At 39.2% G+C, this 24,383-nt stretch overlaps 1 protein-coding gene across 2 annotated transcripts; it reads right to left on the bottom strand.

Annotated features, from left to right (window-relative positions):
- Positions 1–26: 26 nt before the first annotated feature.
- On the bottom strand, positions 27–24,177 carry LOC308136024 (beta-galactosidase-1-like protein 2; the record flags this gene model as incomplete). Of its 2 annotated transcripts, XM_080504217.1 has the most annotated exons (18): positions 27–495; positions 1,829–1,945; positions 2,885–2,999; positions 4,127–4,214; positions 4,333–4,411; positions 4,977–5,048; positions 5,622–5,768; positions 9,673–9,779; positions 13,990–14,133; positions 16,695–16,779; positions 17,386–17,450; positions 18,073–18,154; positions 18,257–18,349; positions 20,028–20,136; positions 21,766–21,861; positions 22,313–22,381; positions 22,973–23,155; positions 24,077–24,177. In XM_080504217.1, 18 exons carry the CDS (start codon positions 24,175–24,177, stop codon positions 409–411), a joined length of 1,839 nt encoding a protein of 612 aa, XP_080360343.1. In that variant the 3' UTR covers positions 27–408. The 2 variants fall into 2 exon arrangements, with proteins under 2 accessions (XP_080360343.1, XP_080360344.1); XM_080504218.1 differs by lacking the exon at positions 21,766–21,861.
- Between the last annotated feature and the right edge of the window lie 206 nt (positions 24,178–24,383).

Here is a 24,383-nt window from a genome sequence, read left to right as displayed (position 1 = left end):
CAAGCTTCCTTGGCCTTGGTTACTTACACAGGCTTTATTTGCACTTTTCTACACAGTCACCGCGCAGCAGATGAATTTCGCCTTTTTAGAAGAAGAAACTGACTAATATAATAGAAGAAAAGTTTCCAGTGTGTGTCCAGATATGCATCATGATGGATAGAAAGGATTCAATAAGATGTTATAAACATGGCCAGTAGTGGGGGAGAAAAAAAAGCTGCTGAGAGGAGTTTAAACTCAGCTGCACTGCTGATATTATCTTCACTGACACATGTCTCTTTTGAGTGCTGCAGGGCGGCGGCGGTGCCTGTTTGGATGCTGCTCCCAGCAGGGCTCCCCTGTGTCGACTCACACCACTCTCCCATCACTCTCCTCTCCCGAGTATGCCCTGCACTCTCCCACCTCACATTCTCACTGGACATCCACAGGCATGCCGTAGTCAGGGCTGCTGGCGAACTGGATCTTGCCATCTGTTTCCTGCTCTTCAAACACGATGACCTGTGACACAGCAAAACATACCAGCTCAGCCGAGGTCGTGGAAGGATGCTGTGGAGTAGGCGGTTGAGCTCTGGTATCAATAAATCCCCTCTCACAGAGAAAGAAAGTAAGAAAAGGCAAGAAGAAGATATTCAGAAATATACTGAATCTAGCTTGGGGCTTATGCAAGAAATGTATGAAGAGCTCCTATACATTTTATATTACTTTAATGGAGGAGGGGGGGTTGTACTTTTTGTGGATGTGAAAGGTAGGTCATATACAAAACATAAAATGTGCACAGGGTATCTCAATCTAAGAATGCCAAGGATCAGACTGTACAGTCTGAAACATTATAAATGAATGAGCTTCGAAGGATTTTTAGATGCATAAACTCATGACTATGTGAAGTTAAATACCTACAGAATAAATAGAAAATAGATGGACTGAAGTTATAAGAATATTTTCGAATAAAGTTGAACCAAATTTTGATATGATCAGGTTTTCTGAACTTTCTTCATTTCTTGCAAATGTAACCAAATCTGAAGTTGTTTGATGAAACTTAGACCGAAGCATCCAGGTTGAGATACACTGTACAAGCAGCTGTACAACTTACAGCTGTTTCAAATTACCCCAATAACACTGATCAGTGTGAATGTGTGTGATTGTCTGCCTGTCTGGGTTTGCCCTGTGTCGACTGGTGAATTGTCCAGGGCGTCATCTGCCTTTTGCCTTCATGAGCTGTTCCAATGCCCCACGACCCTACACTGTGTGAAACTGGATTCAAAAAAAGGGTCTAAAAGTCTTTTGAATGGATATATAAGGCTTTCAGTTCAAAAGTGCTGGAAACTCTGTATTTTTGTTGAAGATGTGCTGAAGATGTTGAAGACGTTTAGTTTTCCATTAGTCCACTTTCAAGGTTTTTACCTTTTCCACAACAGGTTAACAATAAATAGTTTTACCTTGACTCGAACGTCAGTTCTACACAGTTTAATTATCAGATACACAGTCAAACTTTGTTTAGTCTTAACTGTGACATTGCAAATACACATACAATTTAAAACAAGTCCAAAACCACCACACCTGCTTTACAAATAAACGTTGAAACAAAAACTAGTAAACTATAGTGACAATTATAGTTTTTAAAACAATAGCTAGAATGTTTTAAATATATGCAGATCCACCACCAGCAATATGGATAACAATATGAGTAATGTTGCTTTTTATTTTGTACCTATATCAGAAAGAGTTTGAGTACAGATTTTTAGTTTTAGTTTTAGAGTTTTCTTTTTTACACTATTATACTTCTATGTCAGCAACAATTACAGTCACTTAAATGGTAACCACATATTACTACCTGGTTGTCCCCCCTGTGAAGCCAGGGGCCAGGGACGTAGAGAGTCTGCTGAGGGCCAATGGTCCAATAGCGTCCCAGATTCTTGCCGTTGATGAACACGACACCTTTGCTCCAGCTCTGTGAACACAAAATGCCAACGAGAAAAGAAAAGGAACAGAGGAAAAACATTTTTTATATCTACAAGCAACATCGCATTTGTAATTTTGGCCTGGTGAATGCTGGGTTGCTGCTGATGATAGCACTTAACTCCTCGTTACCCTTGTCAACTACCACTCGACTTATCCTACAAATAATAGTATTTAGCATAATTGCATAAAAAACAAATCCGTTTTTTTTAAAGGACCTTTGAACAAATCATCCAATTCTACTGTATTACTGTGTAAATTTATCCGATGAATAAAGTAAAGAATTATAATAAAACTGCTCGAAGAGCTTTGCCTGAAAGGGCCATTTCAGATGTGTATTAAAGAATATTTAAATTAACATGAAACATGAAATTGATGATGGAAACAAAAGTTAATCATCATCATCATATCATTCTTTTTAATAGAGGAATGATTTCAAATAATATAAACTATATATATATATAAAGCAATTCAGAGTGAAGTAAAAACCTGATGAATTACATATGTCCTGAACTGAACTAGTAACTCTGATGTGAATGTTCATAACAGAAAATCAAAGTCTGTGGTGACGAGTGTCTGTTCAGCTTATATCAGTCAGGAAATCCTCATAATGTTTAGTTTGAAAATAAGGTATTAAAGTGCAGTTAGGCATACGGCTGAGGTGTAGTAGTGACAAACACAATATACATTTGTACAGACAATCTCAGAACTCATAATGCAATTTCTCTGCTTCTATTGTTTGAAAGAGATCAAACTTGACAGTTGTGTCTCAGCAGATTCATAAACTCTTATTTCAACAAAGAAGTTAAGCAAAAACAATTTGAATACAGCCGTCCAAACGACATCCAGAATATGTGTTGTTGCTTTGTGATGTTCCAGTTTAATAAATGAGGTGGTTTGCACTGAAAGCTGCATCGTCTGTGCTACTCACGGGGAGTTTGATGAAGGTGTCCTTTGGAAAGCTGTTTACATGCAATCTGCCCTGGAAAAACCCTGGGAATGAGGATTGCTGCCGCATTGACGCCCAGCGGCCTGATTTCTCAAGTCTGTGGAAAGAAAGACAAAATCTGCTACCTTGAGGTAGATTTTTTTTTTTGCTAATTTGATCCAGAAGGGTGTCATGGCTCGGTTGGTAGAGTAGTCGTCTCTCAACCTGAAGTTTGCAGGTTTGATTCCCATCTCTGCCTGTCATTCTGCCCCAGGGCAGCTGTGGCTACCTACGTAGTTTACCACCATTGAGTATGGAATGAATAATGCAATGTAAAGTCTCTTTGAGTGCCAAGAAAAGTTCTATATAAAACCAATGCATCCTTATTATAAAAGGGAAAAAAAACATAACATCAGATCCTGCATACATTTAGTTTTTGGGTTTTTTTTTTATTCACAGTAAATGTCAAGTTAAAGTTTGTTCACTGGTGACAGGAGAATTATTCAGCTTTGCTAACACTATCAGGTGTATTTGGCCTTTAAGTAAATTCAAAAGGTTGCCATGATGCGAGATTAAAAGTCCTTCCTCGGGTATGAATCTGGAACTTTCATTCAGACAAGGCTTCGGGGCTCGACATTTTCAGCAAGTTGCAGCAACTTGCTACCGTTAGAGGACACACCTCTAAATGGCCGGAAACACAGCTTGGCTTTGGCATTTTCACGGGTCTTTCAGCTCTGCTACTCATCCCACAAATGCATGTTCCCTGCAAGTGTACTTTATTCCCATTTAAAATCACTGCATTTATTGCCAAGATTACAACAATGGTTCATTTTTGTTTTTTCCACAAGTGAATCACTAGATTATTTCTCATTTGATAATTATAAGCATGATCTGTCTTTGACAGTAAGTTGTTCAATTACTTTTTTTATGCATTAAGTATCATTCAATACCTTCTTGTTTGTTGAGGTGATTAATAGCAGACGGCTGTTTCTGCAGTCTCTGGCTATTTGACACCTTTGCAAATGGGAACATATTATGAACTACTTTTAATGCTTGTAATTTAACATGTCTGACACTGAATTAGAAGGGTGTGCTTTGGTTTCTGAGTTTTGCCTTTCATGTTCCCATTTTGCTTGTGTTAAGCTGCACGATAATCAGCCACGGCGAATCAGGGGCAGGCTGCAGTAATGACAGGAGAAACACAAACACAGAGAGGAAGCTGGATAATAATTGAGCGACACAAACCTGTTTACAAAGCCCGGCTTCATATCCAGACTGTGAATAATGAAGTCTCGCAGGAGCTGCTTGTTAAACTCGATATCTCCAACAAGACCTGAAAGGTGGGGCAAAGCTGCTTTCAGCTTCTTCGTGAACTTTAGTAGACAGGTTATGTAGTTTCTTTGACAGTCTTCGGACAAACGTGTGATCACTGCAACATCTACAAGCTGTACCTTTGCGCTGTTCATCCAGGGTTTTCCCATAATTCACCCGTCCACAGTTCTCCACCAGTAAACTCAGAGTTCTCTTTCCCTGTATTAAGAAAATACATGACGCTTTAGCAACGCCACCCAAAAATGACGAGATTCATCAACAGAAACAGATCTTGAACCACGAGAAAGGCAAGAAATACGTATAATAGTTCATAATGTGAATTTGCTTAAATAAACAGTCATTATAAAATCTGCTGTTGGATGAAGACGAAGACCTTCCTACCACAAACATTAATCAGCCTCGTCTTATCTGTAAAATGTATTCTCTCTTGATGGATGATGCTTCAAAACTAGGTTTACATAAAACAAGGGAGAAATGGGAGCCTGACTTGGGTGTGACAATGGGTACAGAGCTATGGTCTGCATTGTTGATTCCCAACTTTCTATAAGAAGATGTGTTTCAGCAATTAATAGCAGTGTTCCACTTGAAAAAATGTCATTTGTATTATCATGTAAATTTTGTTGAATTGAAAAACGAAAATGAAATATATATATATAAAAAAAACAAAAAACTATCAGCCTGTTAACAATTCACGTCTTACTCTTTTTGAAACAGCAGTCTCCAGACTGAAAACTAAAAAACTAAACACACGCTCATTGGTTACCTTCCCATCTGGTACTGCAAGTTCTTGTGTCTGGTAGTCCAGAACACCGACAAAATGTTTGTCCACAAAAACCTGTAAAGAAAAGAAACAAAAAGCTTTCGAGGGCGACATGGAAAAAGAAACATCAGAATTCAATACACTGTTGGTTAGAATATTTAAATGGGGTGCCTGTGGCTCATTTAATAGTGTGTGCCACCTCAACGTTCCGAGGTTGGTACTTTAATCGCCTTACCAAGTATCTTTGAAGAAGACACTGAAATGCCAATGGTGTGTGAAAGTGGAGTAACTGCACATAACAGGTAAGATATATGATATACCATATAATGGGGCCACACAGAGGAACTAAAAACAGAGTGCAACAGTGAAGCTGGAGCAACGAGCACTACTCCATAGACAGCATGAATATTATTGAATTTAGTAAGTTGTCCTGCACTCCATTCACTCTTTCACTACAGTCTCTGGATGCTTCCCGGGGCTGGTCACAGAGTATCGGTTCGTTAGCTGTACTTCACAAGTACATTAATCGGGGGTGAGATTCTTAACAAGTCCACTGCAGCTTTGCGGGTGCAAATGTTCTCACAGATACAAGTTTCAAAGTGTTGTTGTGGGTGCACCGTGTCGGCGTCTGTGCTTCCCAGTCCTCACCAGGGCTCTGTCCCGGACGTTGTTCTTTGAGTTGAGGACGCCTCCACTGGCGATGGCAGTTTGATAGAGCGCGTAGCCGTACGACTGTCCATTGTTATTGTTGACAGGCAGATTCTCCATGTTCACCGGCTTCTCTGACTTCAAGGGCTATAAAAAGGGAAAATATATTAATACTTCTCTGTTTAAATTGTACAATTTGTCAAATTCTCTTCTCTTTCAATGCAGCTCATTGAGTTTTAGTTCAATAGTGAAAGTTCATCCCAACTGCTTTCTCTGTAAATTTTAATTTGGGTGACTCGTCTTACAAAGAAACAAGGAAAAACTGTCAAAATTTGACACAATTAACATTCTATTAGTATTTTAAACATTGTTCCCAGCCCAGCAATATTGTATAGCTTCAGAGCCGTCTGAAGACTTAAATTCCAACCTTTAACAACCATATTGGATTTTTAATGAAGTTACAGTACTGCAGAAGTTATTTTAAATATTCTTGATTAGGATTTATTATCCGACAAAGATGCAAACATGACAGCTTGTGGCTGTCTGAAGCTACTGTATTCCATAGATTTCATTCCATTATGCCAAGTTAGCACCATCTGCTACCTCTGGATACACAGCTAGTGGATGCACTAAGACACCAACAAAGGGAGGAGGTGTCAAAACATCTCAAAATACCCCAAAACACACAATAGAGTCTTAATAAGCTGAATTTGACAGATTGTATGATGGATTAGTGTCTTGCTATTGTTATATATTTTTGGTCTTGGTAATTGTGAAATGAAAATGTGATATTTTGACAGACCTGATTGACACCATCTGAAAGGTTTTCTTTGCTGTTCATGTCCTTGATGGTACTAAATGTTTGTTGTACAAATAAAGACACCACATCTATAAGAATACCAGATTGGCATTTTGGCTGATGACAAGCAAATTGAGCTCGCCTTCATTTACATGATATTGAAAAAAAACAACAAAGAAAAACAAAACAAATTGCTGATGAAACTTTAGAGGACAAACTGAACAGATTGCACTAAGACAGAAGAGGATATTCTCTCCATTGCAGCAACAATTGTTTGTTTCATTCAATTGCATGCCGATAAAAACAATTTTAACACCGTCTGCTACGTCTGCTAACAGAAGGAGCCCGAATGCTGCGCGCTGGACTCTTCAATATGCAGCTGAAAAGTCACATTTTAGGAAATGTTTTGAAAATTGTTCCATAAAGTTCTCTGTATTTAATTAAAAAAGTGCTATCCGGGCAAATTGATTCTTGTGATTCTCCCATTTTCAGAATGACTGAATGCACAGTGATGATTTATCAAACCTAATGATGCTTTCCTGTCGGCCGTTCAGAGCAACTCTTTTATTGAGCAACGCTCTCTTGTGTACCCTTAGGAGGTGCATTATACGCTTTTCACAAGGCAATAAACACTCACTGCTATGACACAATTAACCACAAAGCTCTGAACACAGATACAATATCAAAGTCAGACAGCCCACTCGGTCTCTGACGCCACTGCGGTGAAAGCGTAAATGAGGGTGTGTGGCTAGTCGGGGGCAAAGTAATTGTCGTCTCCGAGGGAAGCAAATTATTGCAATGGGGAGTGAATAATTAATGTTGTAAGCAACTGCCAGACGTGCTGCATCTGATTCGGAATATAAATGCCACCGAAGAACACTTGTGCTCAAAAAGAAGCGGTGGACACGGAAGCGAGAATTCATGACAACAACATCCAAACAAGTTGTTGTTGAAGTGCTTTTTTTTTTTTTTTTTTTCCTCTTGGCACGGGGAGCTTCTCCTGTTGCAGGCAGACTTTATTTCCACAACAATCTGCTTTACAGTCATAAAGCTGCACAGAGCTGATTACTGCTGGTCCCTGCACAGGCCACTGGGGTAGTTAGGGAGGAAATGTCTCACTCAGAAGTGCTTTGCCATTAAAAGCGCAACGTTACTCATTCATTTCCCTGCTCTGATTTTTGTGTTGAACTACAGAGGCATGCTGTGGCCAATCAGACTTTCAATTAAGGCTCCTTTTTAATTTTTTTTTAAATATCTTTTTTTAATGTCTTCTTTTAAAAAAAGAAAAAGAAAAGAAAATGATTCTAAATTTCAGGAACATAAGCCAAGTCATTTTGTTTTTATTAACATCGGCTCAGCACAGATGGTGAGGCAATAAAGCAGTATTTTAAGCCATCATGTGAAGAATTAATCATTAAATCAATTTTTCTTTTCATTTTGAAGACAAACGTCATAAAACATCTAATGTAGGCAGAGCTAACTCCAGCAATACATGATAGCACATTTTAGTTCTGGGGCCACGTATACCCAAGTTTCCTCTTGAGTGGTTTGGACAGGTAGAATACAGAAATTATCGCTAAAACAACTTCTACAAAAAAAAAATAAAAACCTCCAATCTTAACATGGTGCAAAATACAGTGAAATGTCCAATAAATGTATTTTATAGGTGTTGCATTATGCATGTTTTTCTAAACTCACCCTGACAGCAAGGATTTGAGAGTAATGCTGTTGTAAGCAAACGATCTTTCATGGCTACATCACCAATATCTCAGCTCGGGTTTAAGTATTGTGTTGTGTCTACTTCTATTTTTTTTTTTTTTATGTTTTAAAAATCAATAGTTTCATTGAAATGTCTATGATTTGCTTGGTGGTTTTGAGGGTTGGATTTTAACCTCTTATGAACCGGTTTAGGCCTGTGGTCCTTATGTTTGACCCCCCCCCCCCCCAGCCCCAGGCAAAGACATTAAAGAGAAGTGCAAGCTTAATTTTGTAGGTTTGCAGGTTCAAATCCCACTGCTGGCAGGTTACCACTATGGCTCACAGAGCAGTGGCCCTAGTATGTGGAAACTATGTGTAAATTACTGAGAAATAGTATCCGCAAGGACCATCATCACTCATTGAACAATGAGGCTGACTCTATAAACATGATACTACGGGGTTAAATTCACATTCAAACACACCACATCAGATCTAAGAGTAACAAATAGTAAAAAAAAAAAAAAAAAAGTTACCAAACACAATTGTATACCTCCAGGTTTGAATAAAACTTATGTCAAGGAATGTGATGTGTGGGAGTTTAATTTATTAATGTAAGTTTCCCTCTCGATGTGTGAAAGGTAACACTTTTTTTTTTTTACTTAGTATTGCTATACAGCAGCTCTTTTGAGGGCAGTGGTGGCCTTGAGGCTATAGAAGTAAACTTAGGATCTGGGGTTTGCAGGTTTGAATCCCACAGCTGAAAGGTCACCACTTTGAGGCCTTGAGCAAGACCCTTGACCCCCATCAGCTCCCCGGAGTGCTGTAATGTAGCCGCACCGCCGCATCCGCATCCGCAATAGGATGGATCAATGTGGAACAAAAAGGGATTTCCCAAGAGGATTAATAAAGTATATGTTTGGTTAGTTTAGTTAGCTTAATTACTATGCAGGGGAAATATATTGCATCTCTCCCTATGGTGAAAGTAATTAAGCAGAAGAGAGCATTAATCATTTAGAGTTCCATTCTTCTGTGATACATTTAAAATACATCTATCCATTACCAAAAACCACCCTCCCTCCAAACATTGAGCAAACTAATATTGAACAGACAATATTAGTCAATCAAAGAAGGGTCAGAGGTAAGATTTGAAAAAGGTGTTTCAGATGCATACAAATTACTTTATTGGGATTCAGACTGCAAATAAAATGTTGAAAAATGTCACAGATTAGACCATGAATGTGCAGCAATGAGGAGTATTTGCCGGAAGTGCAGGTACTGTAAATACATCTGACAATACAACAGACTTGGATAACTAAAGCAGAAGGATGCAGGAAAACATTCAGTGCAAAAACACACCACTGTTTTGTTAAGAGCACCTTTTTTTTCTGACTTACTTAAATTACCTCCAGTAGGTTTTTTTTTTTTTTCCTTGCCCCAGTTGCCTGTAAATAACCTGGTTAGGCATTGCAGGAGAATATTATTTTATGAGATGATGGCACCGTTTATTATTTTTTTGCCTCCAATCATGGAGCTTTGTGTGCGGCTGAAGCGTACCTTGTCAGTGAAATGCAGAGTGTCCCACAGAGAGAGCTGCTGCTGGATGACAACAGGCTGATACGCTCGCCTCTCCCGGAGAGAGGGCAGATCAGGCAGAGGCTGAGCTTCAAAAATAAAAGATGTTTTTTTTAATAAAAAGAAAGAAATTGAGTGTAGCTTTCAGGTTGTTTCATCCTGCACATACACATGAGACTATCACGTATTAATGCATTAAAATTATGCATAAAGCATATGTTTTGATACGATCTGAACATATACTGTACATCATATATATTATAAGTAGATGCTAATTAAATTCTAATATGGAATTAGCGATATTTCTAGGATGTTTTCCATAAATAAAACCATTGCATCTCATCAAATTAAAGATTATATGTAGGGGGGTGGGGGGGGTTATATTTTTCCCCCGTCTAAATTTGACAGTTGCCATTAAATTAAAAGCCAACAGGAAAACATACAGTCAAATATAATTAATAAAAAGCATGAAGTTGAACAACTGGCCAACAGGTTCAAACATTCTTGCAGTGAAACAACACTAATGTTAATCCCAATAGATTATCCTGAAAGCCATCTACAAAATCACTTCACACTGGTGTCACAAACGACTCCATATTGGTTTTTACTAAAATTACAAATAGTTCATTAAAATACACAAATAGTTATGGAACCTAAAAAAAAAAGCATGTCTGGCCAAACCTGATTAGTTTATTCCTTTCTTATACTAACATACAATTTAGTATTTTCCAGCGAAAGAAAGATTCAAAAACAGTCATGTAGGTGTCCAGTGGAAGCTGTCTGTGGCCATTTTCCTGTCTAGCCTGTGCTTCACTTGACAAAACACTCGCTTGACAACGATTAACAGTGTTTCCTCTGGCCTCAAACTGCTTTTAAAGGTGTTAAAGCATGGAGAAGCACCAGCAGTCCCTCTGGAGAAGCGTCGGCAGCATTTCTTTCACACCAAGTGGTAGCAGCGAGGTCACTTAAGGGAGGCTTTGTTGAGGATGATGGTCAACATCTTTCTTCTGAATAGTTGTCTCAACTTCTTATAAACCACTGGCTTTTGTTACATCATGGATTTTATGTAACCGAGCAAGATGGAACAGACTTTTCACCCTTGGTTTATTTTATTTGCCTATTTCACACCTTATTTTTAAGAAAACTATGCCGTTTCTGAGCTTTATTATTTATTTGTTTATTCATTTAATGTTCAAAACGATTATCAGTTGTTGAAAACATTGCTGCTCATTTACAGGGCACACTTTTAGTTATTAAGTGCAATTCAAGAAGTATCAAATCATCCAAACAAACAAATTCAAATGAATACACTTTGTATGATCACACTATTTACTGAAATGCCAAGTATATTCAGAAACTAAGAATAATAAATAAAACTCAAATATTTGTGCTTGAAATATAACTTTAGTTTTGGTTGCAAAACTCACTGGATATTCGACATGCCTTTAAAAGACATTCAGTCCTGCAAGTAAACTTCCTAAAAGCGTATGAATTATTAGACAGGTCACAATAGGATGATGGTACTTTTTAGGTGCATTTGAACCAGTTCTCACTTGAAATGACTCAAACCTAAAGTATTAATTAATTTTGAGTATTGATTGAAATATTTTAATATTGATTGAAATTAGAGACATATGATCAGTCCGTCTCATTGAATTAGTCGCGAGGATCTGCTCCTATGGTAGAAGTTCTTCATCACAACTTGGCCATCTGTTAATAAGAATGTAATTTTTTTAACTCTCACAATGATCAAAGTTGCCCTGCTTTAAAACACAATTTGTGTGATGACTTGAGACACGATTGTTCAGAAAATGATCTGTCAAATGAATTGTATGCTTTTAAAAATTGATTTGAAAAGTTATATTTCGATAGATTTCAAAACACTTGTGAAGCACTTTGCCAATTCAAAATTTCTCCAAATGTTTGGCATTGGATTTAGATTGCAATTAATTGCAGGTCCATTCACAACAGTAAACACTTTATTTGTGCTGCTGAATGTGTGAAATGGCTGATTGTCTAATCTTTACTCCTGACTGTGTAAAACATCTAAGCAAAATGTATATTTTGGATTCATTTGTTACCTCAGAAATGCAGCCCCACTATATAACAGTGCCTCCACCATGTTTTGCAGTAGGTGGGTTGAATCGTAAAGTTGCCTTAGTAAAGTCTCCAATAATGAAGATGATGTGCTGCATTGACAATTTGGTTTCCCCTGTTCATAAAATATTATTTAAACAGAACTTTTAACTTATTTATGACCCAATTCATAAATATAATACTTGGGGTTTTGTGTATTTTTCTCAAAAGTAGTGCCCCCCCATATCTTTTTGCCATAAAGATCGAAATCAATTCTGCGTTTGATGAGAAGTGAAGGTTGAAACCTCCATTTGAAACTAGTGGCACTTAGATAGTCTGTGGTTTTATGAGGCACAATTCACAGGTTTCCAAAAGGGTATTTTGTGTTTGTTGGTTACCACCGAAAATCTGCTATTGACAAATAAATCTACTTTAACTTGTATCACAACTAAACTGATTCCACTGCATTCATATGCAAAGATATTCCTAAATATATGGTTAGAAAATATGGGCTAAGAATGAATAATTCCAGTCTAAAAAAGCCTAAAGACAAACAGAGGATATTAATAGTATGCTCTTGTAATGATTGTACACAGATACTGAACAGAGAAAATGAACAAGTAGCTTTTTTTCCCACAAATTTCATATATTGTATCCTTGAATTTTCTGACAGATGAGGAATAATAACAAAACCCCAAAGCATATGCATCACAGTCTATTTTCAAACTTTAATAATTAACTTCTGACGGATGAGCCTGAATTCATGCAAAACATATGCAAAAAAAACACACACAAAAAAAACAAGCCCAAGGGGCAAAGAGCAACTGACACAATGTACATGACTTGACAACCAAGCAATAATAAAATATCAAGCTGATCTAATTAAAGAATTGGGTCATGTGTTTGTGGTTGTGGAGCAGAACACAAAGCATTCTCAGACTCGCTCTATCCAGGCCACTGCTCATTGTTCAGCAGACTACAAAACACAAGGATGAATCACACAGAGGCAGCCTTTCAAACTGTCTTCAATTGACGCAGCACTGGGTGAATGATTACTTTGTTGTGCTGGATTCAATCCAAAAGGTGCCACAAAAAAATACAAAGAGTCCAGGCCACGAAACCCTTGTGACTTCTGGCCGTAACTATAGAAGGTATGTCTTACGAGATGTGTAAATTACAATGACAAACGTATGATTTTTCACAATCGGTAGTAACTGAAGATCTCAAAATTGTGCATGGAAAAAAACACACACACACACACACACACACACACACACACACACACACACACACACACACACACACACACACACACACACACACACACACACACACAAGAGCTTCCGCAAGGAGCATTCATTTCAGAATGGGAAGAAAGAGAAACAGAATAAAATGTGAGGCCCTTCTCAACAGCAACACACAACACTCACTGTGGTAACGGCTGAATAAATTCCTCAGAAGATGGTACTTGGAGGTGTAATCCCCAGCCTCGGATAATGGAGCATCGTAATCTGAAAGATAATGCGCTATCAGAACAGCAGACTCGGGGAACCAGGGAGAGGCAGGGATGCCTCTTACCGTGGCAGATGCTTTCACTGTGCTTCCCTATCAAACATCTTGAGACAGCAATGGGCCGAGACACATTCTGGTTTATCTTGACAGAAAATGGCGTCTTTTTGAGGCAAGGAGGGGGGAAAACGCATTAGGAGGCGTAAACACAGGTATGAAGACGACTGAAGGTCAGAGGTGGGCCTTGCCTTTCGAAGGAGTCGTGCGCGGAATTCTCCTCTTTTCTGAGGAGCGAGGTCATTACAATGTTAAGCACCCTTGAGGCGGATAATAAAACCCATTGTACCATGTTCAATTTAGATTTCTCATGCATTTCATGAGGTAATAATTGCATTTGTGAGCACTGCATATTCAAATTTCCAAGCACTTTCAGAATGGGAGAAGCAGATAAATAGGGACTGCAGCATCTAGAAGTGCAATAAACATCCTAATGATGTTTCTGTTCACTTATCCAAGTCAGGAAGACATTTTCAGTGAGAGTATCGAAGTGAGTATCGATACACAACCACTGTTGTGTGTTGTATTTATGATAAAGCAAAAGAGAAACAAACATGGATAAGACTATTCTCATATTTTCTATTGAATGGTTCCAGGAGTTACTTTACTTCACCACGACATACAAGTGCGGGAGATAATGTGATTCATTATTCATACCATAGCTTGTTACCATGGGTTTAGGTGCCGGTAATCCCACAGCGAGTGCCCCATTCATAAAGCCAAAGTTCGTTCCTCCATGGAACATGTAGAGGTTGATGGCCATTTCCTTATCGAGAATTGCAGTGACCACGGGCAGCATGTCTGTGAAAATGAAGAGAAAAAAAACTTAATTGAAAGTTAATTCTACATGACTAAATAGTTAACGTGTGATATGCAGGTGTTTTTTTGTGTTTATTTCTATTTTTTGGGGGGTAGGGGGGGGTGTGTGACATACACGAGCCGGAGAATCTATTTGACTTCAGCTTTAACAAGCTGGAGCCACTACTTCAGTAATCCTATTGGCCTCAATTCCATTTCAATTGAAACACCGACGGACCTCAGCCACACATCCTATTACATGCTACTAGAATTCATTAGAGGCCACTGCTCCCACCCATGAAAGTGGCCTGCCGCCACGCACAAATTAGCCACCTATATTTTTGTAGTGAACATAGTAAGGCAAGTAATTAAGTATTCAAATTGAACCTCAGCAGCAAAATTGGACTGGGTTTAATGATTTGAATCAAGGGCATGAGCCTCGGTGAATAACAATTGGGCAGGGTGACTGACAGAGCCGGACTCTGTTGGTTTCGCACAAACTGTGACCAACTGCCGGGCGTGCAGCAGTCTGCAGAGCACTGAACTGTCAAGGACATGAATCCCCGCTGAATATTCCAGTGTTCATTTCATAGCTGTGACACTTTCTGGATGGTGAGGGCCTTTTCCTTTTCTTTTTTTTTTTCCTCCCCTCTCTCCCTCTTGCCTCTGCCACCGAGGAGAAAAACACATAAGGAACCTCGACGGCTGCTCCTTTCATTTCAAGAACATTTCTTGTTAAGATGCGGATGGCTGCTGGGAATGACGAGTAAAAAGGAGGCTTGAGGCTCTGCACTGCGTGTCTGAAATAAGATGTTCCTAAGAGCAGTGGAGACGGCGATACCGGAGTGTGTGACAGCCATTAATCTTTACAATTGTGAAAAGGTGCCATCATTCATGTCAAAACTGTACATTAGCCTGAAAATATTACCCTGGTGGCAGCAGCATGTGGCCCATGTTATAAGGCACATATGTCAACTATAACGTGCCTCTGAGTTAGCCAATGGCTCCTTTATATGGAAGCAGTATTACTACTAAATCCTTGGACTCCCAATATGTTTAGGGCCCATAGCTACTGCATGATAAGGTGATCCTGTCTAAATGGATTCCGATAAACGAGTTTGCGATATACCACAAGAATAATCCAATGAACACTACGAATATGAATAAAATGAATAAATGATGCTACTGTGAAAAAACCAGGAATGACAAACTGTTCCATTTTTCTTGTACTCTTACATCACCTGTACATATACTTAATATTGTTTTTGGCATTTATATGGGCACTCAATATTGTGCTTAGGGTAACCTTCACACAGCTCCTACACTTTATTTATTAAAACAATCAAGTAGTCTAAAAACGGCATTACCCTGCTTTTCTCAAAATACAATGTTAATTCAAATAGATTCATTTTCTGAATGAAGTTCCACAGCTAACCTTGCAGTCAGTTTTTTTTAATGGGTTCATTTGAAAGAAATGTTTTGAACACCCCTTTGAGCATGCTTTTACTTTTGACAATGTGGTTTTTTTTTCGATGCAAATACACTTTTTTACATCAAGGAGCCTGAAATTGCTCCAAAATGACAATTTTCAAGAGCAAAAGGTTGCTTGTATGACATCATAAAAGATCAAGCAATAACAAGACTTTGAGTTGGAACTAAAGGTTTTCATTGTAATTGTTTTACAATCGATGGGGCGGCGAGTTAAGAAAAGCCAGACAAGGTAAACATTAAACATCAACAAATATCAAAATAACCAAGACTGCTAAGAAACACGCTAATGCAAATATTTTGAAGTTAAATTATTTCTTGAATTCACATTTCCAAAAGAGACAGTTAAAGATATAATTTGACCTTATCATCTTCAGCAAGTTGTTAATATTGCAGCAAACCGCTGTCATGTGACTTGAGCAGGGGAAGTGTGTTGTGTGTGTGTGTGTGTGTGTGTGTGTGTGTGTGTGTGTGTGTGTGTGTGTATGTGTGTGTGTGTGTGTGTGTGTGTGTGTGTGTGTGTGTGTGTGTGTGTGTGTGTGTGTGTGTGTGTGTGTGTGTGTGTGTGTGACAGCAGATGGGAATTAAAAGGTGCAACTACAACTCCCCATCGTGCACCGGAAGTGGCACTTGGCTCACAACTTGCCACACATGAAATCTATAGAAATCGCCAACAAAACCCAAGAATAAGAAAGAGATGACTATATAGTCTCGCGTCTAAAAGTGGGCCTTGTGCCCTGAGTGAAAGCTGAAGACCATCTTCCATTAATGTATCTCTCACAACTCCTTACACAGTCTTTCCACTGGCACAGAGGATATTTTATTTTAGTCAAACAAGTTTCTCAAGTCTTTCTTACTCTAAGGCGTCAAATCTCTTACCCTGAAGACTGTCCATGTTCCATTCAGGCTCTATAGTAGCTTGCAGCACAAAATCTGTCTAATCTCTGCCTGAAATTAACCAGCATTAAGAACCAGTTTCATCTCACCATCATGTGAATACCTGATTTGATCATGTATATCTGTCGAAAGAAAACACCTTGGTAAATATTTACGAGACAAAAATAGTAGTGTCTCACCTTCAGCAGTGTAAACATGATGAAGGTCGCCCCAAAGGTCAAACCAGCCGGACCAAAACTCCATCACCATCTTAGGTTTGTGGGGCTTCGTGAAGAAAAGAATGCTTTAATCCTGCTGGCAGTGTAAACATTTTGAGGGCAAAACACACTCAGCAGAGCAAAACGTGTTTGAATGACCTTTTCTTTTTATGCCTATAGTGACTACCGTACCCTTGAAAATGTTCTCCAAAGTATAATAAAACTATTCCCTTTAAGATGCATCGTGTATTTTCAGTCAAACCTTACTGGGTATTCTTGTAAATAAAATGCAACATGATGGTAACAAGTAATGTATAATCAAATGCTTCACCTCAATATGTACAAATATAACATCTACTAAAGGAAAAAGTAACTCCTTTGTTAATGATTAAAAATATGAATGAGCTGAAGCAGTTTACAATAATTAAATGGTCGGAAGTTTCTCCTGGGCATTGTACAGTGCTGATCAGCAGCTTGGCTAAATTGATTGCTGCCAAAGGAGGTTCAACCAGTTATTAAAAGTGAATCACTCGCCGTTTTTCCACCAACACAATAAACGTTCACATAATATTTTTTGACACTGTAAATACCGATTCATTGCTCAGTTAAATAACGTCTGCAGGTAATTAACTAAACACTGAAGGAAAATTATGGAGACCCGGTTCTGACTCACTTGTCTTTCATCCAGATATTCAATATCCTTTGGGTTCAGTTTTTGAAAGTTGATGGTTTCCAATGCTTGCCCCCAGGAAAGAAATCAAATATTAATATAATAATAAATGTTAAAACAATTAGCAAAATTAATCAATAACTGTAAAATTATAGAACATAATTCCCCTTTAATTGACAAATATTAAAAAAGCAATGCACTATTGGAGGCTGTTGGTATGTGCTATCCACAACGTTGCCAATACAATGCACTGCAAGCCATGGTTAAGAAAGATGAACAAACAACAAACACAAATACAGTAATAAACCGAAATTCTCTCAAGAATCATCATTATAAATTGCACTAGAGGATCCCGTACTGTAGCTACAGGAACAATGTTAATGAAGTGGCAATAACAGATAATAAATAACAGTAATATAATATACAATCACATGTAAGATTTTAAAGCAATAGTTACACAAGGGTGAGCAATGCTACCAGCATATCTCTACCAGTGTGCAAAGGGAATTTACTGATGCGGTGGATCCTCTGTGTCAAAAATATGGTTGTGAAATGTAGTTGCATGACACCGATATGCCCTTGGTACCATACTGCATACAACACTCACCATCAACACAGTGTATAATGTGCATCCTTGTGTGCGCGTGTGTGTGCGTGTGTACACAGGCTTGTTTGTCAGTCTGACAATACCTCCTCTCACGCCTCCGAGCTTCAGTCCTTCCTTGTTGTCGGAGGTCAGCAGCAGCTCTGTGACGCCCCTCAACAATAACGCCTGGCAGAAACAGAGACTGTTAAGCCAACTAAACAAAACGGGTTCCCCGTTATGACCTACCAATTAATTTTATGCTCAAAAAGTTATAAACGTGCTTCTTACCTCTTTGATGAAAGGCATGTAGTCTTCATCTTTAGCATAGGAGCCATACTCATTCTCCACTTGCACTGCTATAATTGGGCCACCCTTGGAGTACTGTGCATTAATTAGCCAATAAATAGAAGACACGCATTAGGGATTGGCAGGAAGCTCTTGACCACCTCGACCACCAATCAAAGATAACACTGTTAAGTGATGGTCACAACCGGGTGCGTGCTGTCTACTTGCAAAAATGTGGCTTTTTTGGGGGGATTGGAGCACGCAGACAAGCCGTAGCAATTATCGTGTGTGAGAAACTTTTGCTGCATTCAGGCTACGGATTCACCCCTGTATGGGTGACGCACGTGCCTTGATTGCTTGCATTGATTTGAAGGATTGGATTTCAAAGTGTCTCTGTAAAGGTGTAAAGACATGGTTTAAATATGACTGATACAGTCATTTGGTGGAGCGTGTATACCCAGTTTTGGGGTGGAGTGGGCGTCCTGTGCGCAAAAACGACCATTCTTCGTGAGAAACAAAGCCATGTGATACTATACTAAATATATATGGGCAAATACTAGATATATGAAATATATATAAAATATAAATTCAAAATATGTAAAACTACATTGTACAGGATAAGTTGTCCGTTCACCCTTCATTAGTTTACTTTTATAATCATCATCAACGTATTATTTCCCCATATTTCCACACCATAACTCAGATATGGAAGAATGAGGGAGTTATTTAATAAGTTGAGTTTATTTTGATCTAATTCTGGAATCGGATTTTATACATTATACCAATATTTTATTTGCTGTTATACACAGCTTCCAGCAGAACTTTTTATCAAAAATCATTCCCACAAATGGATTTATTGCATCGGTCAAAAAATGCATCAAAGAATGTGTCATGAAGATGAAAACAACACAAGTCGCTCTGGATTGCTCGTATTTATTTGGAAATGTAATTACTTTTTTTTTTTTTTTCACTTGCCCCTCCACGATTTTAAACTATGTGTCTGTGTGTGTAATAAATACATCACTATTTATCCTAGGTTACTGAAATGTTACAAATAATTCACTGATTATACTAAGTCTTCTATCTGGCACGTTCATCGCACTTGCACGCACTTACAACATACAAGTGAGTAAGGACATCATACATGAACAGTACGTGTAAGTACGGCCTCCATAGGATAACGTGGCAATTGCACGGCGATCTTGTGTTGTAAGCATCTACAACTCACTTACCACTTGTACAACGTATGATGCACGTAAGCGCTCACGGAAAGCGTGGCGTACGTATTTACATCTTGCATTGACGTACTCCCTCCCTGCTCTTGCCACTCCCTCCCCACGTTTTCAGAAAAACGTGGCGGCCGTGGAAAAAAAAGGTACGGACTAAAAACACGCAGCGTGGGTTGTGACCTTCACTTTAGGTGGTGAACAAGCCGAGAACAAGCTGAACAGTTGATGCAAGTATGAGAACCACCGTCAACAATGCGGAGATGATTCACCGGGAGTTGTTGTGTGTCCCCTCACTGCCTCCACAGGCTTTGTCTCAAACAAAGCAGAGATCTTAAAAATATGTTAGATTGATTGCTGTTGGAATAAAATACCAATAAGAATTGCTCCTATCATTTGAGGTAGATACTGTATTTATTTATCATCAGCTGTTACACTTGTACATTTTCCCCTCTATTGGGGAGCTGACAAATAGATTTTGACTTTCCCAGGTCAGCAGCCCTTCAACGATAATTTTCAGGACTCTGAAGAAGGAAGACAAAGTCTACCTGATGTGGCACGACTTTCTTGAGGAGTCGATCAAAGAAGGAGTTGACTGCGTCGGTGAATCCTGAGTAGGTCGTTCTCAGTCTCATGTTCTCGTCCCGCAGCAGCCAGCTGAAATCAGATTGCAGCAAAAATGTAAATGTAATCCTTGGAGCACGGTGCCGTGCACTCTCTTCAGGTTCCAAAACGCATCACGCCAAACAAAGCACGATTGTCAAAATATGGAGGAAAGGAACTCGTGCTTCATCTGTCCCTAGAGACGCTGGCTTGATGAGTATCAGTAAAGTATCACCTCCACCTCACACTCCCCAAGGTCGGGTTGCCTCCAAAAGCAACTTCCCCTTCTCTTCCCCTGCCCACAAATCACCAGATTACCTATCTTAATCTGTATTGATTACAGTAGTGAATGACCTTGACCTTTCGGGGGATGTATTTTTGCCAGGTTTCATAACCGTGCTCTCGAATAGTTTTCTGAATCTCAGCTGGTCTTTGTAGCAAGAACGAATAAACATAAGATACATATATTGTCTTCTACTCTTCTTCCATCTATCTCTTATACCCTTATTGGGGGGGGGGGGGGGGTCACAGAGAGAATGGCAATTCTCAACTGACTGTAGGTAAAGGGCAGGAATACACACTGGACAGGTTGTCAGTCTATCACTGGACTAACAGACAAACACTCACACCGACAATCCAAAGCAGGGCTGATAAACAGGCGGCTCAATGGCGCCAAACCAGCCTGCAAAAAGATTCAGTCTTACCCATGGAATGACTTTGCAATAAGTTTTTCAAGAGCAATACCTGCTATTTCTAATTTATTCACTGGGGATCGTAATGTTTGAGCGGCCATTAAGCAACACTTGAGACCCAAAGTGCATCCAAGAGAGTAGTGATGAAACTGTGGGTCTATTTCTTAGTTTTATTGCGAGAAAAAGAGTATGAGTTTCAAAGCTTCATAGGATGAAGGTTGAGTTTGTGAAAATAATATGCATATCCTCACACACTCCCAAATCAGTCTCCAGGGAGAATGTCTAATTTTCCAGAAAAGATTTTGTAAAACCTGCATTAAATGTAAAGTTGGGGTTTTTTTTGCTGATATTTTATGGCACTAAAACTCAGGACATACAATGGAGTTGTCAGTATGTATAGCTTATGATTTATTTGGCTCAATTAAGATAAAAACACGACTGTGTATGGCATATGAACTGAAATGAGCTTATCATCCCTTATATACATAGACCTACCATTGCTTAATCATTGAACTGTCGGAAAAACTTAGAGGAAACCCGGATTAAGAACCCAATTCCACCCAGAAAGGCCCCAAACGAACCGGGGTCGTCTTGTTGCAGATTGCCAACCACTGTGATGTTGTGATGTCCTCCTCTATACTTATAATGACCTGCTTGACAGTCCGGTTGCATTGTATGTGAATCCTTGTAAGACAGAGCACCAAAACACAGCGGGTGAAACTGGGCAAACACTTGAATAATTCACATGACGTACTCATGAATTATTTCTCAGATTAGTCTAATGGATTTATCCTACAGCAAAGACATCGCAAAACTAACAGATTACCTGAACTGAGCAAAATCCATTTCCAATCCAATTTAAAGGATTACTCTTCACCCTTGCTGCTGAACAATGTAACTCCAGCTGTAAGGCATATGCAAAACATCTATAAATAAAATCGGACACTTCACCGTGGCACTGTGATTTAAAAAAAATATATATATATTTTACCTGGGGAGGCCACCTAAATCCCACTCAGCACAGATATACGGCCCCGGACGCAGAATCACCCAGAGGCCCAAACTGGCCGCAAGACGAAGGTAAGCTCTACAAAAGAGATGCAGCGTGTTAAAGATCATGCCAGTGGGATCGATTCATCCAGTTTACTCCAGATAATATGAAGAAAAGACAGTTAATCATTCTCCATTCTAACTAAAGACTGTGTTAATTAGAAATGACGCTTCAGTTCAATAACATGCGTCAATTCATTTTTCAGGTCGCGCTCTCAAACCCAGTGGGATGACATCGGTCCGCAGTATTACTTTAACACCTTTGAAGGATCAATGCAACCATAATCAATATTTAATCACAGTCATTGACAGAGCTCAGCCAATTCTTCAAAAACATTTTTTTATTAAAAGGCAGACTTGCATCTTTCAGCAATGTCAAATATCCCCATGAGTAAAGACAAGTTCTCCTGCAATGCTGCAGTGCCACCTGCAGGACTTCACAAGAATAACAACAATGGATTTAACGATAACGGATTCCCAGTCCTTACTCCAAATCCAGTTGATCCTCGAAGTTGTACACCCCTCTTTCAGGCTCATGCAGGTTCCACGGCACATACCTGAAATGAAACGTTTTCAGTGGTTTTATCTTTTTTTTTTTTAAACAGCAACCAATTGAGACACTTTTTTAAATATTCTTCCAAATAAGAAAATAATTACAAACGTCTGTCATGCTTGAATATATTCAGATGGCTGATCTGTGAAGCCTCCAGCAAAACTTTCTGTTACCATTTAATACATCAGGCTGACACGTATTGATCAGCCATGTCATAACTGCTGACAGATGCAGTGAACAACATTGATTATCTCTTCATTATAGCATCTGCATCAAGCATACATTTCTCAAATGTGATGTGCTGGAAGCAGAAAAAAAAATGTACAAGCAAAAAGGATTTGAGGAAATTGGAAAAGGATTAAATTGTGATAGCTGGCATGAGAGCATCTCCAGAACAGTGTTGTGGCCTGACAAAGGTTCATTATTGACCCCACCCTACAACTTTCTAGATTTAAACTGCTAGATACTATAGAAAACCATCAACCAACCCTCAATGGGTAAAGACTCTTCTGACAGCAAACACAGTGAACTTCACAACAATGTTTTTGCCTCATTGGTGTAAATTCAACCAACTCTAAGTTTGAAGTGAGCCTACGTTGTAAGAGTATTTAGGCCACAGGCCTTCATCTTCAACAGCCGGTCCTTCCAGTACGCTCTCGGGACTCGGAAGTAATGGATGGAGCCCCCAAGGAGGCTGAAGGGTTTCCCCTCAAGAGTGAAGTGAGATGAGTCGGCCCTCAGACCTTCCACACGATTCATTTTGACGGCAGGGCGGCTCCTGTGGGGGGAAAAGACAGCATGTAATTAAAAAAAGACGGGGTGGGCTTCTGCGACTGGATTGGACACCAGTTGAAGCTGGATATATGACCATGAAAATCTAGGTCAGAATAAAAGGGGATTAAGAACAGCATCCATGCGCAATCAAAACAGAAGGTAACACCACTGCACTAACCCTTTGGAGAGCATTCATTACAATACTTCAATGGGAAGATTTCGACCCCAGGAACCGTTTTAATTGACGGAAGAGAGTCAAGAGTCAGGTTTATCTGAGACCCTTTGACATTAAAATAGCAAAAGATTAAAGTATGTTGGTGAAGTGTGAACCTGACAACTTTGCACATTTCTTTATTTGTGCTTTGAAAATGTGTCAAACAAATGATACATGAAGACATAAGAACTGTGATGACATCAAATCATACAATGTTTCACATTGGATCACATTTTGACACTAAAAACCTTGATCAGATGATCATTTAAGTGAGATTATCTAAAGGCAAAGGTGCAAATCACATCTGAGAAGTGTCTTGCTTTGTTTTTGACGTGATATTCATGATGTGAGGAGAGGAGGACATCATTTTACAGACAGAATTAAGCAGGTATGGCAGCATGTTAACCCAGTCTGCTCCTGATCAGTGAAGCAGATCTCAGGTTCTGACAGGCTGAGATCTCGCCTCACACCATGCAAACGTGTCAGTCACAGACCAGCAGGTCAAAGTTCTGGAAGATCTTGGTTGAACTCTTGCAAACAAGCAGACAATACAGAGAGCAAATGAAACCGAAGGGGAAATCAGTTCAAGCAAGGTGCAGGAGGGGTTTGACCATGACAAATTACTGACATATCAAGTGAGAGAGGAAGAGTATTCGTGCACAAACCCAGCTCTCCTTAGATCTATTAACTGAGTGGACGTGTGTCTCTCACCTGTTAAACTGATAACCAATGATCGCTGCAGCAGCAATGCAGAGCAGAAGAAAATATCGCTGCTTTAAGGAAACGCCAAAAAACACGGACGAGCATGCCATTGACAACACCAGCGTTTCTTCTTCAGAGCAAGTCACTCCTGCAGCTTTGGACACTCAAAGAGACTGAAAACATGTATCCTCGGTGGTCCGATCCTCTCCTGGAAGCCTCTGGTCCAGCCTCGGGCTGAACGAGTCTGCAGTATGATCCGAAGAGAAGTGTGTGGCAAAACTTCCACGTAATAATAAGAAGCGTAATCACCGCTCGC

Source organism: Blennius ocellaris (assembly GCF_963422515.1).
Source record: "Blennius ocellaris genome assembly, chromosome: 2".
In the NCBI taxonomy this organism is placed as follows: Eukaryota; Metazoa; Chordata; class Actinopteri; order Blenniiformes; family Blenniidae; genus Blennius; species Blennius ocellaris.
The sequence above is the reverse complement of the archived record's forward strand: the minus strand, read 5'-3'. Positions and strand labels throughout refer to the sequence as shown.